The 13,312-nt window shown below is 44.3% G+C and overlaps 1 protein-coding gene across 1 annotated transcript in view; it reads right to left on the bottom strand.

The window, feature by feature from the left end:
- Positions 1-11,166, bottom strand: part of MCCC2 (methylcrotonoyl-CoA carboxylase 2) — a 67,771-nt gene extending 56,605 nt beyond the window's left edge. Inside the window, exons 1-3 of the mRNA XM_033179829.1 lie at positions 10,888-11,166; positions 5,059-5,125; positions 450-534 (exon numbers count right to left, since the gene is read on the bottom strand). Of these exons, the coding sequence (XP_033035720.1) occupies positions 450-534; positions 5,059-5,125; positions 10,888-11,016 (281 nt within the window). The 5' untranslated portion in view covers positions 11,017-11,166. The remainder of the gene's footprint in view (positions 1-449; positions 535-5,058; positions 5,126-10,887) is intronic.
- Between the last annotated feature and the right edge of the window lie 2,146 nt (positions 11,167-13,312).

The raw sequence follows: 13,312 nt of genomic DNA, 5'->3' as shown, positions 1-13,312 counted from the left end.
TCCTCCTTCAAATCTTTGCTCAGACATCACCTTCTCAATGAGGCCTACCTTGGCACCACCTCTTAAAACTGCAACTTGCCCCTTATCTTCCTCGCCTTTACTCTGGGCTACCTTTTCTTTTTCTCACAATATTTATCACTTACTAACACACTACAGAAGTTACAGTCTTTACAGTTGTTTTCTGTCTCCCTTTGCTATGATGCAAACTCCAGTAGGACAAAGATCTGCATCTGTTTTGGTCACTGATATATCACTAGTACCTGACACATAGTAGGCTCTCAATAAACACATCAACGCATAGTGCTTGACACATAGTAGGCTCTCAATAAACACATGTTCCTGAATCTTACGATAAGAACTAGAATTCAAAATAACTGATTTACAAGACTGTCTAATAAAGTACCATAGAACAGAGAACACTCTGAGTCAGTACTTGGCTATGTACACACCCTGGGTCTATGAGACTGTCAATTCTTTCTCTGGGCAATAGTTTTCCTCTTGATATGTGAAGTGCTCGGGCTTTCTCACCACCACCTGTGATAAAAACATGATTAGATTAGATTAGATTAGATTGACACGATAAAAAGGTCTCAACTTAATGCCAGAGAAATGTAATACTTAATCCAAAATATAGCACTTTTTAAAAGTTCAACATATCCTCTGAGAAAAGGCTAATCATTCACTCAACTCACAAGTTGCCAATTTTCGGAAGTAATTATAAAAACTGGTATTAAAAAAAAAAATCAATCTATCCCTGATTGTAGAGTATATAGTAGAGTCTATGTTCTGAACTCACTAGTAGTTAAATTACAGAGTATTTTCTCCGCAGCTCACATATTGCAAATATTGCCTCATCTCCGCCACATTTATTACATACATGCTATGATAGATCTGGAAAATTCCTATCTTCATTTGTACCAGGTAAAAATATAATTTTAGAGATTACTTCCATGATAAGTACAGTAAATTTACCTAAAGAAGACATTAGTGATCTGTAACTTTTTAGGCTTGCAACTGGGCGAGTTGAATACTTTAGCAATTTAAAAGTCCCCTTACTTGACTCAGAGATTGTCTTCAGTGCTTTTCAACATTGCTCACATCATGACAGACAAAGAAAATTATAACTGAAGAGCCCACTGGGGTATTCTTGGGAATATCTATAACCCATTCTTGGCAAACCAAGGTAATGGAGCAAGAACAGAAGTATCAAATTGTACCTTTAATAATGAAAAATTAGTTTATTTTTATTGGTGCCCAAGAATTTCATTTTAATATAGTCTTTGTCTAATGAAATGTTCAGCTATTTCAGAAAGTTATTTCTTTGTTTATTTAGGCAAGAAAATAATTTCAAACAACCTTCCACGTAGGATTTTTTTTTTTTTTTTTTTTGAGACAAAATTTACTCTGTCGTCCAGGCTGGAGTGCTGTGGTGCCCTCATGACTCACCACAGCTTTGAACTCCTAAACTCAAGTGATCCTCTCACCTCAGGCTTCCCAGCAGCTAGGACTACAGGCATGTAGTCCCAGCTAAATTTTTGTGATGAGGTCTCACTATGTTGCCCAGGCTGGTTTCAAACACCTGGTCTCATGCAATTCTCCTGCCTTGACCTCCCAAAGTGCTGGGATTACAGGGATGAGCCACTGCACACAGCCTTTCTTTGTTTTGACACAGGGTCTTGCTTGGTCATCGAGGCTGGAATGCAGTGGCGTGGTCACAGCTCACTGTAACCTCAAGATCAGACTCAAGCAGCCTTTCTGCCTCAGCCTCCCAAAGTGTTAGGATTATAAGTGTGGGCCACCATACCCGGCTATGACCTTATTTTTCAAACCTGGACTCTGCTATACCCGAAAGGAATTTTTTCTTCCCTGAAGAGATACATAGCATATTTTTAAGATTAAATCTGCCTTTAGGTTGCCAAGAAAATTGTATCACATGTCTAATCTTTTAAAATGAAAATACTTCTGGGAGGGAAAGACAGACTTCTGTATAAGATAGTGTGAGTTAAGCCAAATTGCTTTTCTCTTTTCTCCAACTACTGGCTGAGTCCCTGCTGAGGTGTGTTGAGGGGAGGGGGAGGGAGGGACAAAGAGGTTACACAGGGCCAAGGAAGCTTTAGGGAATTATATGTTCATTATTTTGATTGCCCAGATGGTTTCATGGGTGTATATACATGTCAAAACTCATCAAAGTGCACACTTTAAATAACAGTTTACTGTATGTCAATTATATGTCAATAATCCTGTTTAACTGGTAGACAAAATTATTTGTACACAAAACTCCCACAACGTGCAATTTACTCACATAACAAACCTGCAAATGTATCCCCAAATCTAAAACAAAAGTTGGAAAGAAAAACAAAATACATATTAAAGGAAAAATGACCTAAGGCACTGCAAGGAAATCCAGATCTGGGTGAAGGTCTTTGGAGAATCAGCGAAAGTGCCCACTAAGGTGCGAGCCGGAGAAGGGGAGAAGAGGAGGGTAGGGGTGACAGAGAGGTGTGATAAGACACACTGAAAAAAAAAAAAAAGACTTAACACTGGGCGCGATGGGTCATGCCTGTAATCCCAGCACTTTGGGAGGCCGAGGTAGGCAGATCACTTGAGGTCAGGAGTTTGAGACCAGCCTGGACAACATGGTGAAACCCCATCCTACTAAAACTACGAAAAATTAGCCAGGTTGTGGTGGTGCATGCCTGTAGTCCCAGCTACTCGGGAGGCTGAGGCAAGAGAATCAGTTGAACCCGGGAGGCCAAGGTTGTAGTGAGCCAAGATCACGCCATTACACTCCAGCCTTAGCGACAGAGCAAGACTCCATCTCAGTAAAGAAAAAAAAAAAAAAAAAGGCTTAAGACAACATCATTCTTTAGCAATTCTGCCTAGAGTGGGGCCTTACAATTTGGAGCAGCTAGTGAATTCTGGTTTTATTAGGAAGAACCAGAAAGAGGGTTATTCCTGATGCAGGCTCACAGAGCACATAATTAAGCTACCCTGACATTTAATTCTTGGCAAAACTGTGAAGGCCAAGTTTGTCCTTTTCCCCTTCTCCCTACCTCCTTCCCCAGGGAGTCCGGCTCAGTCCTCTACCCTCCTGTGGCCACCAGCCTTCACCAAGGTTCCTCAGCACTCACTATCCCCAGCAGGCACCCAATGCCACAGGACTCCTCACCCTTCCATTGAGTCAAACCCACCATCTTTTTTTTTTTTTTTTTTTGAGACAGAGTTTTGCTCCGTCACCCAGGCTGGAGTGCAATGGCACCATCTTGGCTCACCTGCAAACTCCGCCTCCCAGGTTCAAACAATTCTGCTGCCTCAGCCTCCTGAGTAGCTGGGATTACAAGCATGTGCCACCACACAGGCCAATTTTGTATTTCTAGTAGAGACAGGGTTTCACCATGTTGGTCAGGCTGGTCTCGAACTCCTGACCTCATGTTATCCGCCTGCCTCGGCCTCCCAAAGTGCTGGGATTACAGGCGTGAGCCACCATGCCTGGCCCCAAAACCCACCACCTTAATGTCTAAGGGGGATAGTGGGTTCACCAAATCAAACTCTCAAAATGGACATAACGATTGAGTTATCGCCCCTAACAAAACACATTTTCATTTCAGCAAGAGCTTGAATTCTTTTTCTGGAGACAACACCTTAATCTAAAATGGCTTCAAAAGTATGAATTCCACAGCTGCATACGGGGCACATGTATAGTCTCAGCTACTTGAGAGGCTGAGGCAAGAAGATCACTTGAGCTCCCGACTTCGAGTCCAGCCAGAGCAACAGACTGAGGAGACCTTGTCTCTAAATAAACAAGTAAATAAACAATTCTAGACCATACTTTACAAATCCAGTCTTCTTCACTATTTTCATACTCCTGAGATCTAGTATTTAAACTACTCCACTCTGGCCGGGTGCGGTGGCTCAAGCCTGTAATCCCAGCACTTTGGGAGGCCGAGACGGGCGGATCACGAGGTCAGGAGATCGAGACCATCCTGGCTAACACGGTGAAACCCCGTCTCTACTAAAAAATACAAAAAACTAGCCGGGCGACGTGGCGGGCGCCTGTAGCCCCAGCTACTCGGGAGGCTGAGGCAGGAGAATGGCGGGAACACGGGAGGCGGAGCTTGCAGTGAGCCGAGATCTGGCCACAGCACTCCAGCCTGGGCGACAGAGCGAGACTCCGTCTCAAAAAAAAAAAAAAATAAATAAACTACTCCACTCTAAATGTACAATTTTACATTAAAAGTATTATATATTAAGTATTATATACTTGTTGATAAAAGTTATCTGAAACAGTCAATCAAATATGAAGAATTCTTTCCATCTGAGATTCAGCACTTAGGGAAGAAATATTAAACACCTACTAAGAAATCACTGGCCAGGTGTGGTGGCTCACACCTGTAATCCCAGCACTTTGGGAGGCCAAGATGGGAGGATCGCTTGAGCCAGGGGTTTGAGGCCAGCCTGGCAATAGAGCAAGAACTCATCTTTTAAAAAAATAATAATAAAAATTAAAAATTAATTATTTATTCATTAAATTTATGAATTTAAATCTTTAACTCCCCCCCCCCCCACAAGTGGTAGTATTCTATGAAGAGAAACTGGCCAAGTAATACAAAAAATAAAATTAAATGCCTGCATACCAACAAATGCATAGTCTTAACAGTCAAAAGCTCAGCCAGGAGTAGTGGCTCACGTCTATAATTGCAGCACTTTGGGAGGCCAAGGCAGATGGATTACTTGACATCAGGAGTTCCAGACCAGCCTGGCCAACATGGTGAAACCTTGTCTCTATTTTAAAAATACAAAAATTAGACGGGCACAGTGGCAGGCACCTGTAATCCCAACTACTTGGGAGGCCGAGGCAGAAGAATTGCTTGAACCCAGGATGCGGAGGTTGCAGTAAGCTGAGATGGCACCACTGCACTGTAGCCTGGGCAACGGAGCAAGACTCCATCTCAAAAAAAAAAGTCAAAAGTTTAATTCCAGTCGTTTTTCCCATAACCAATAACTATTTTAGGACATCTTAAGTAAAGGCACAAACTGAGGAATAAATGCTGTGTTTACCTAGTTTTATATGCTTCACTCGTTCATGGAGCTGATTTACTAGTGCTTTCATCTGCTCGTAGTTCTCCTAAAACAGAAATAGAGGAGAGGGGAGACAGAAATATTAGAAAGCAATTCCTTTTGACCAAAATAAAGGTAAAAAAAACAAAACAAAACACACAGTGGTCTGTGCCAAGTCTGTGCGGCCGCCACACTGGGCCACCCCTATCCGTGGCAGCCACACTGGGCCACTGGATCGTATGGAAAAGATTCACCCCTGCCTGTCTTGTTCAAGCTCTTCTTCACCACCCCACTTGTCCATCTTTCTAAATATTACCCCTCTGTAAGCCTAATTCATGTTTTATCTCATCTTCAATTCTACTTCTGGCCACTCCTACTCAGTTTAACATCTTTCTTCCTTAAACACCTTCTGAACTTAAATTGATCTCTATTTGTTTTCCTATTTTAAGGAATATAAGCTTTTTGAAGGTTAGAATACCATCTTATTTTTCCTGTCCCGTCAGTCACTATCTGAGATTCCAACCAATGCTTGCTTACTGACAAAATACATTTGTAAAAACAAATCCCAGAGGAAAACAAAGGATCCTATTTTTATTTTTAATTTTGTATTTTTATTTTTGGGGGCAGAGTCTCACTCTGTTGCCCAGGCTGGAGTGCAATGGTGCAATCTTGGCTCATTGCAACCTCCACCTCCTGAGATCAAGCAATTCTCCTGCCTGAGCCTCCTAAGTAGCTGGGACTACAGGTGTGTGCCACCACGCCCAGCTAATTATTATATTTTTAATAGAGACCGAGTTTCACTATGTTGGCCAGGCTGATCTTGAACTCCTGACCTCAAGTGATTCGCCCACCTCGGCCTCCCAAAGTGCTGGGATTACAGGTGTGAGCCACCGCACCTGGCCAGGGATCCTATTTTGTGTTTTAAAAAGAATAGGCTGGATGTGGTAGCTCACACCTGTAATCCCAGAGCTTTGGGAGGCAGAGGCAGGAGCATCACTTAAGCCCAGGAGTTCGAGACCAGCCTGAGTGACACAGGGAGACTTCCATCTCTACAAAAAGAATAAAAATAAAAATAATAAAAATTTAAAAATTATCTAGGCATGGTGGTGTGTCCCAGCGACTTGGCCAACTGAGGTGGAAGGATCTCTTGAGCCCAGGCGTTTGAAACTACAGTGAACTAGGATCGTGCCATTGTACTCCAGCCTGGGTGACAGAGTAAGACTGTTTCAAATAAATAAATAAATTATTAAAAAAGAACAAACTCGGCCAGCCGTGGTGGCTCACACCTGTAATCTCAACACTTTAGAAGGCCGAGGCAGGCACATTACCTAAGGTCCGGAGTTTGAGACCAGCCTGACCAACATGGAGAAAACCCATCTCTACTAAAAATACAAAATTAGCTGGGCGTGGTGGCACATGCCTGTAATCTCAGCTACTCGGGAGGCTGAGGCAACAGAATCACTTGAACCCGGGAGGCGGAGGTTGCAGTGAGCCAAGATCATGCCATCGCACTCCAGCCTGTGCAACGAGCGAAACTCCATCTCAAAAAAAAAAAAAAGAACAAAACTCTATGCTGGTATGTATTCAGAAATTTTCTAGGTACTACATAAGGAAATATTGACAGTGAGAAGTAGAGAAGAGGTAGAGGGACTAACTTTTAACCTTTCTGTATTTTTAAATTTTCTTTGGTTAGCATATTACTTTCAAACAATACTTCACTAGCTAATTACCTTTGTTCAGACTTTGGCCCACTAATACATTTTGCTCCCCATGTATTAGCATCTCTAGTTATTTAGTTCCTTCTCTTTGACAGAACACTAAGCAACTTCCTAACTGTTCAAACTTAGATGAATATTCAGTCTACAGTATATCTCCATTATTTCCTATTTTCTACAGCTCCAAGAGCTCTGGGGGTCATTTCTGCTACATTCTCTTGCTCTGCAAAATCCAGAAAATAAAAAACAAAGAAGTAGCACGGTATTAGGGAAAGAACCAGTTGGAGCTAACACATATATACAGAAATTGTCACCCTACAACAGCAGAAAAAAGTAATTTTTCTCAAGTGCACAGGGAACATTCTCCAAGAAAAACTACATGTCATGCCACAAAACAAATTTTAATAAATTTTAAAAGATTGAAATCACACAAAGTATCCTTTTTTTGTTGGTTTTTTTTGTTTGTTTGTTGTTTTGTTTTGTTTTGTTTTGAGACGGAATCTGGCTCTGTCATCCAGGCTGGAGTACAGTAGCACAGTCTCGGCTCACTGCAACCTCCGCCTCCCGGGTTCAAGCGACTCTCCTGACTCACCCTCCCAAGTAGCTGGGATTACAGGCGTGCGCCACCACACTCAGCTAATTTTTTTTATTTTTTAGTGGAGACAGGGTTTCATCATGTTGGCCAGGCTGGTCTAGAACTCCTGACCTCAAGCGATCCACCAGCCTCAGCCTTCCAAAGCGTTAGGATTACAGGCATGAGCCACCGCGCCTGGCCCAAAGTATCCTTTCAATTGCAATGGAATGAAACTAGAAATCAATGGCAGAAGGATGACTGGAAAATTCACAAATATATGGAAATTAAACAACGTACTCTTACACAACCAGTGGGTCAAAGAAGAAAAGCAGTCACCCACTGAAGCTGACATTTGCCTCTACAGACTGGGCAACATCTGTGCCAGGCTCAGCCCATCAGACTTAAATCACAGAAGAGCCACTACTGGCTACAGTTCACCTCCCAGGCAATCCTTTGTCAACCAACCTAGCCTCCTTAGGATGAGGCTCACTACAAGAGGCAGTGTAGTTTAGTGGCAAAACTAAGTTCAACTTTTAGTTTCCCTACTTACTGATACTAACATTTGGCAAATCTTGATCTCTCAGGGCCCCAAGTTTGTGTGTGTGTGTGTGTGTAATCACCTACAAAACAACAGTTTCTACAACCTAGTGATTTTCTTGTGAAGCTGAGCAACCACAGAGGTTAGTGCCTGACAGTCATAATGAATTGGAGCCGAGCCACTGACAAGTCCCCACGCCATCTTTTCAACCATAGAACCCACTAAGGTAGAACTGGGTGAGTGAGAAGCATTATAGAGCAACAGTTAAGACCCTGGACTCAAGAGTTATGAACCAGACCACCTGGCTTCAAATTCAGGCTCTGTGTTATCTCAGACAAATTACTTGGACGCTATATACCACAGTTTTCCCATCTATAAAACAGAAATAACAATTGTACCTACTACACAGGATCATTATGATAAACAGATGAGTAAAACCATATAAAGCTTTTAGAAAAATGATGGGAACACTATAACATTTCTGCCATTATTATTACTTATTACAGTTGCTGTTATTTGTAATCAGGAAACACAGCTAAACTGGATCATTCATCCCATTCTCCCCCACCCTCATGGACTTGCTTTGTCTAATATGAGCACACATGAATTTCATCACATGCCAGCAAGAACTTTAAATCCAATTTGTGTTCAGCCTCTTGCTCCTGTGCCTTCGGCCATGAGAAGGGCATGTTTAATTCAGGGCTGCTCTTCAGCCTCAGTCCAGGAATGGGAAGACACGTGGAGCAGACCTGAACCTACCCTGCAGTGGAACAGTCACAGCAGCAGCTAACTAACCAAAGGCCACCAACACCAGTGAGAGATTAAGAAACAAAACAAAAACAAGTGAGAGACTAATATTTGCTGTTGTGAGCTACTGAGATTTTTTGATTGTTTGTTACAAAGTGCAACCTAGCAAAACGTGAGTCATACATAACCCATCACCAAAACCTTCTTTGTATTAATGGCAGTTCCACCTACCTAAATATTCTGCTCAGTTGGAAAACTCCAAAGTCATCCATTTTCCCCTTCCACTCAGTTATTAACTCTAGTCTTTGCTCCTCAGGTATCTATGCCCCCTCCTACATACAACTCTAACTTTGACTCCTTCATCTCAAGACTCAACTCTCCACTGTCACCTAGGTCTAGTTCTTTCCCTACATCAATCCATCCTCCACATTGCCACCACACTGATGATTCTACCATATCCATAGGATCATGCCACTTATCTACTTAAATATTTTAATGGACAACCTGCAAAATGGAATCTAAATGTGGCTTTTGCATGCAAGATCCTCCTCTATCTGGCCCCATAATCAATCAATCCCATCACCAGACACTGTTCAATGAATTCCATGCCCTAGACATGGAATTCAAGTCCTCACACCAGATATACTTTCATAACTCAGTACCTATGTTCTCGTAACTCTCTTGGTTTGTACAGTCTTGCCTTCCATCCTGCACCCTGAACTTGGCCAGCTCTTATCCAAGATTCATCTCACCTGTTACTTCCTATCTGTAGCTTTCTGTAACCACCTTCGCAAGCTTTAGACAACCCTTCTCACACTGTACCACAGTTACCTGTTTTCTTATCCATATTCCCTACAAAAGTATTAGTTCCATTCCTACACATCTATACTAAATATCTAAAATAGTGCCTGGACCACAATAACCACTTAATAATTCTGAATTAAACATTCTGTCCTGACAAATAATTGTGTGTTGTTTGCACTATTTAGATGTTATCTGTATAGGCTTAGGAATCGTGGAAACAGAATGAAATTTTCCAGCTCTGATATTTCACGAGTTTTGAGTTTTTTGGCCTTATATTGGATGCCTCCTAATTCCAAGAAAAGTCACTCAAAGATACTGTGGAATATTTTCTACTAACATAACCAACTTTTTTTTTTTTTTTGAGACAGAGTTTCGCTCTTGTTGCCCAGGCTGGAGTGCAATGGCACAATCTCAGCTCACTGAAACCTCCGCCTCCCGAGTTCAGGCAATTCTGCCTCAGCCTCCCAAGTAGCTGGGATTACAGGCACGCACCACCACGCCCAGCTAGTTTTTGTATTTTTAGTAAAGACTGGGTTTCACCACGTTGGCCAGGCTGGTCTCGAACTCCTGACCTCAGGTAATCCACCCGCCAGGGCCTCCCAAAGTGCTGGGATTACAGGCGTGAACCACCGGGCCCATCCATCATAACCAATTTTTAAACCCAAATTTAAAAGTTGTAATTTTTAATTCAGGGCTGTGTGTAATTCAGGGCTGTATGTAAGCACAGCGCCACTCGTTGGGCTGCTCTAGGCCAGTGGTTCCCAAAGCTGGCTGCCCAAAGTCCCCTAAGGACTTCACTAACAACGTAAACACCACGACTCCACCTGAGACCCACAAGGTCCAGAGTGGGCGTGGGGCTCAGGCAGCTAGCTATTCAACGAGCTCCCCAGGTGACAATTCTAAACCAGGCTTTACGAACCACTGACTTCAAAGACACAAAGTACAGGGCCAGCTCTAAAAGTGAACTAAACTTTCTTTTATCTGTTATGCTTTTCTTTTTTTTTTTTTTTTTTTTTTTTTTGAGGCGGAGTCTCGTTCTGTCGCCCAGACTGGAGTGCAGTGGCGCAATCTCGGCTCACTGCAAGCTCCGCCTCCCAGGTTCACGCCATTCTCCTGCCTCAGCCTCCCAAGTAGCTGGGACTACAGGCGCCCGCCACCTCGCCCGGCTAGTTTTTTGTATTTTTTTTTTTTAGTAGAGACGGGGTTTCACCATGTTAGCCAGGATGGTCTCAATCTCCTGACCTCGTGATCCGCTCGTCTCGGCCTCCCAAAGTGCTGGGATTACAGGCTTGAGCCACCGCGCCCGGCCGCTTTTCTTCTTTAAACTTCACGCGCGTCACAGAATCGACTGTGGCTCCGGACAAGAGAGCAGCAGTTGTTGAAGCCTGCCCCTCCTCCACTTGCTTCCTAGCCTGGCACCGGCGGCCAGGCCACCGGGGCGCTCAGCCTACCTGGTAGAGGGCGGAGCCCACGTCCGGCTGCGTGCCCAGCGAGGCCACCGAGTCCCCGTGATAGGCGCGCAGCCCGGCGGGGGAAGCGCGGGCACACGGCCGCAGCATTAACCTCAGGGCGGCCCACATGGCGGCGGGCACCGAGATAGCGAGAAAGCGGCCCTTGCTGGCCGGGAGCAGGCACTTCCCACTGCCGCTTGCCTGGCTGGGACTGCGGCTGGGTTCCCGTACTGGCAGCCCCAGAGAAGGCCTCTCTGGTTCTCAGGCCTGCCCCCACACGTGCCTAAGCTCGCCGCCCGCGATTGGTCAGGCCGTGCCACGCCCCCTGACTCAGCCAATAAGGGACAGAGCTTCAGCCCCGCGAGGTCTCGTCTAGTCCCCAGCGCAGGAGAGCGGGTCTCCGGGGCGGAGCGACCCTCACGTGGCCAACTGGGTCCCCGGAAGCGGTGTGGGGCTGAAAGAGCTGAGGTTGGGCTTGGATTGGGGTTGTGTTGAAACAGGGATAGATAATATCACGATAGTGACTGTACCTGAGGCTGGAGAATAGGGTCTGGAGGCAGGGAACCTAAGGCTGTCTCATGGTGACTTCCTAGAGCTAAACTCAAAGGAAAACCCTAACTTGCCATGCCTAAGTAACAAAAGCACCAAAGGCAAACCTTTGCAAACCCCCCACCTTTTCCGCAGGGCAGACAGGAAACTGGCTGTTCCGGACAAATCAGACTTACTACTGGTAGAGTCTTCCTTTGCAACTTTGTAACTTAACTCCAGCCTCTGAATGGTTGCTGTCCACAACCAATCAGACTGACTAGGGGTCCAGTCTTCGTTTGCATAGAAGTATAACTTTGTAACTTCACCCTGGCCTCTGATTGCTTGCTTTTTGCAACCAATCAGGTTTGAGGTGAGCATAAAATGGCCAATAGGAAACTTCTAGTAGGTAGGTCTTCTAGTAGGTCCAATCTTCTTGGACCCAAGAAGATCCTGTATCCAGGCCCTTGAGCTCTGCTGCTTCCACTCCCACACTGGAGTGTACTTTCGTTTTCAGTAAATCCCTGCTTTCGTTCTTTCCTTGCCTCATTCTTTCTTTGCTTTGCTGGGTGTTTTGTCCAATTCTTTGTTCAAAACGCCAAGAACCTGGACAACTTGGCAGTCACAACCCTTTACCAGTGACACACCAACAACATGGTTCGTGAATCGCACCTAACACGTGCTTGCGTACAGCACAACAAGCCTCTTGTCCTTTCGCTGGAGACCTTAAAATTCTTCTGATTATTTTTGCTATGTAGTTATGTTTCTTTATTTTTTACTTTTATTTCATTTTTTTGAGACAGGACCTCACTCTGTCCCCCAGGCTACCATGCAGTAGCACGATCACAGCTTGCTGAATCCTCGACCTCCCACCTCAGCCTCTCGAGTAGCCGGGACTACAGGTTTGTGCCACCAAGCCTGGCTAATTTTTTATTTTTGTAGGGGTTTCACCATGTTGGCCATGCTGGGTCTTGAACTCCTGGACTCAAGTGATCCGCCCACCACAGCCTCCCACTCTGGGCACTATGTAGTGAAGATTGTGGACATCATAAAAATTAAAACACTCTATACAAAATGCCTTGAACTTAAGGTTTTTCGTTCACATATTTATTGAGCACTTACTACTTCTACTCCATCGGTTGCTTAGCGGGACAGAGTAAAGAGGGAGGATGGGGTAGAGAAAGGGAGCGTCTACACCTGGAGGTAAACTTAGTTTCAGAATTCAAGGTACTTATAAGAAAATAATACAAATGGCCACATGATTTCTTGCTGGAGTGTGTAGGACAGACATTAAAGGAACAAAATGCAATTGGGAAAGGGTTGCAGCTGAGCCTTGCAGAAGCATTGAGAGTGGACTGAGCCGTGGACATGGCCAGGCTTTGTGCAAATGGAGGAGAGCATCAGCTAAACTGCAAAGGTATGATTTACACTGTGCTTGCCTCCCATGGTCAACAGAAAAAAAGGCCAGTAAAAACTGACTTTTCATATGTATCAGGGTACCAGAAGAGAGTGTTTGATATTTTAATTGCCACGCTTTATTTTTCTCTAAGTAGTTCTTCAATAATGCAAAGTACAATCACCACCTGAAGACAGAAAAGACACAACAGGACATGATTCCTTGCTTTCTTTAAAGGTCATACGTGTTTTGGCTGGGTGCAGTGGCTCACGCCTATAATCCTAGCATTTTGGGAGGCCGAGGCGGGTAGATCACCTGAGGTCAGGAGTTCGAGACCAGCTTGGCCAACATGGTGGAACCCCGTTTCTACTAATAATACAAACATTAGCCAGGCATAGTGGCACATGCCTGTAATCTCAGCTACCTGGGAGGCTGAGGCAGGAGAATCGCTGGAACCTGAGAGGCAGAGGCTGCAGTGAGACGACATAGCACCACTGCACTCCA

This window comes from Trachypithecus francoisi, unplaced genomic scaffold (genome assembly GCF_009764315.1).
Source record: "Trachypithecus francoisi isolate TF-2019V2 unplaced genomic scaffold, Tfra_2.0 Lachesis_group2, whole genome shotgun sequence".
NCBI classification, from domain to species: Eukaryota; Metazoa; Chordata; class Mammalia; order Primates; family Cercopithecidae; genus Trachypithecus; species Trachypithecus francoisi.
The sequence above is the reverse complement of the archived record's forward strand: the minus strand, read 5'-3'. Positions and strand labels throughout refer to the sequence as shown.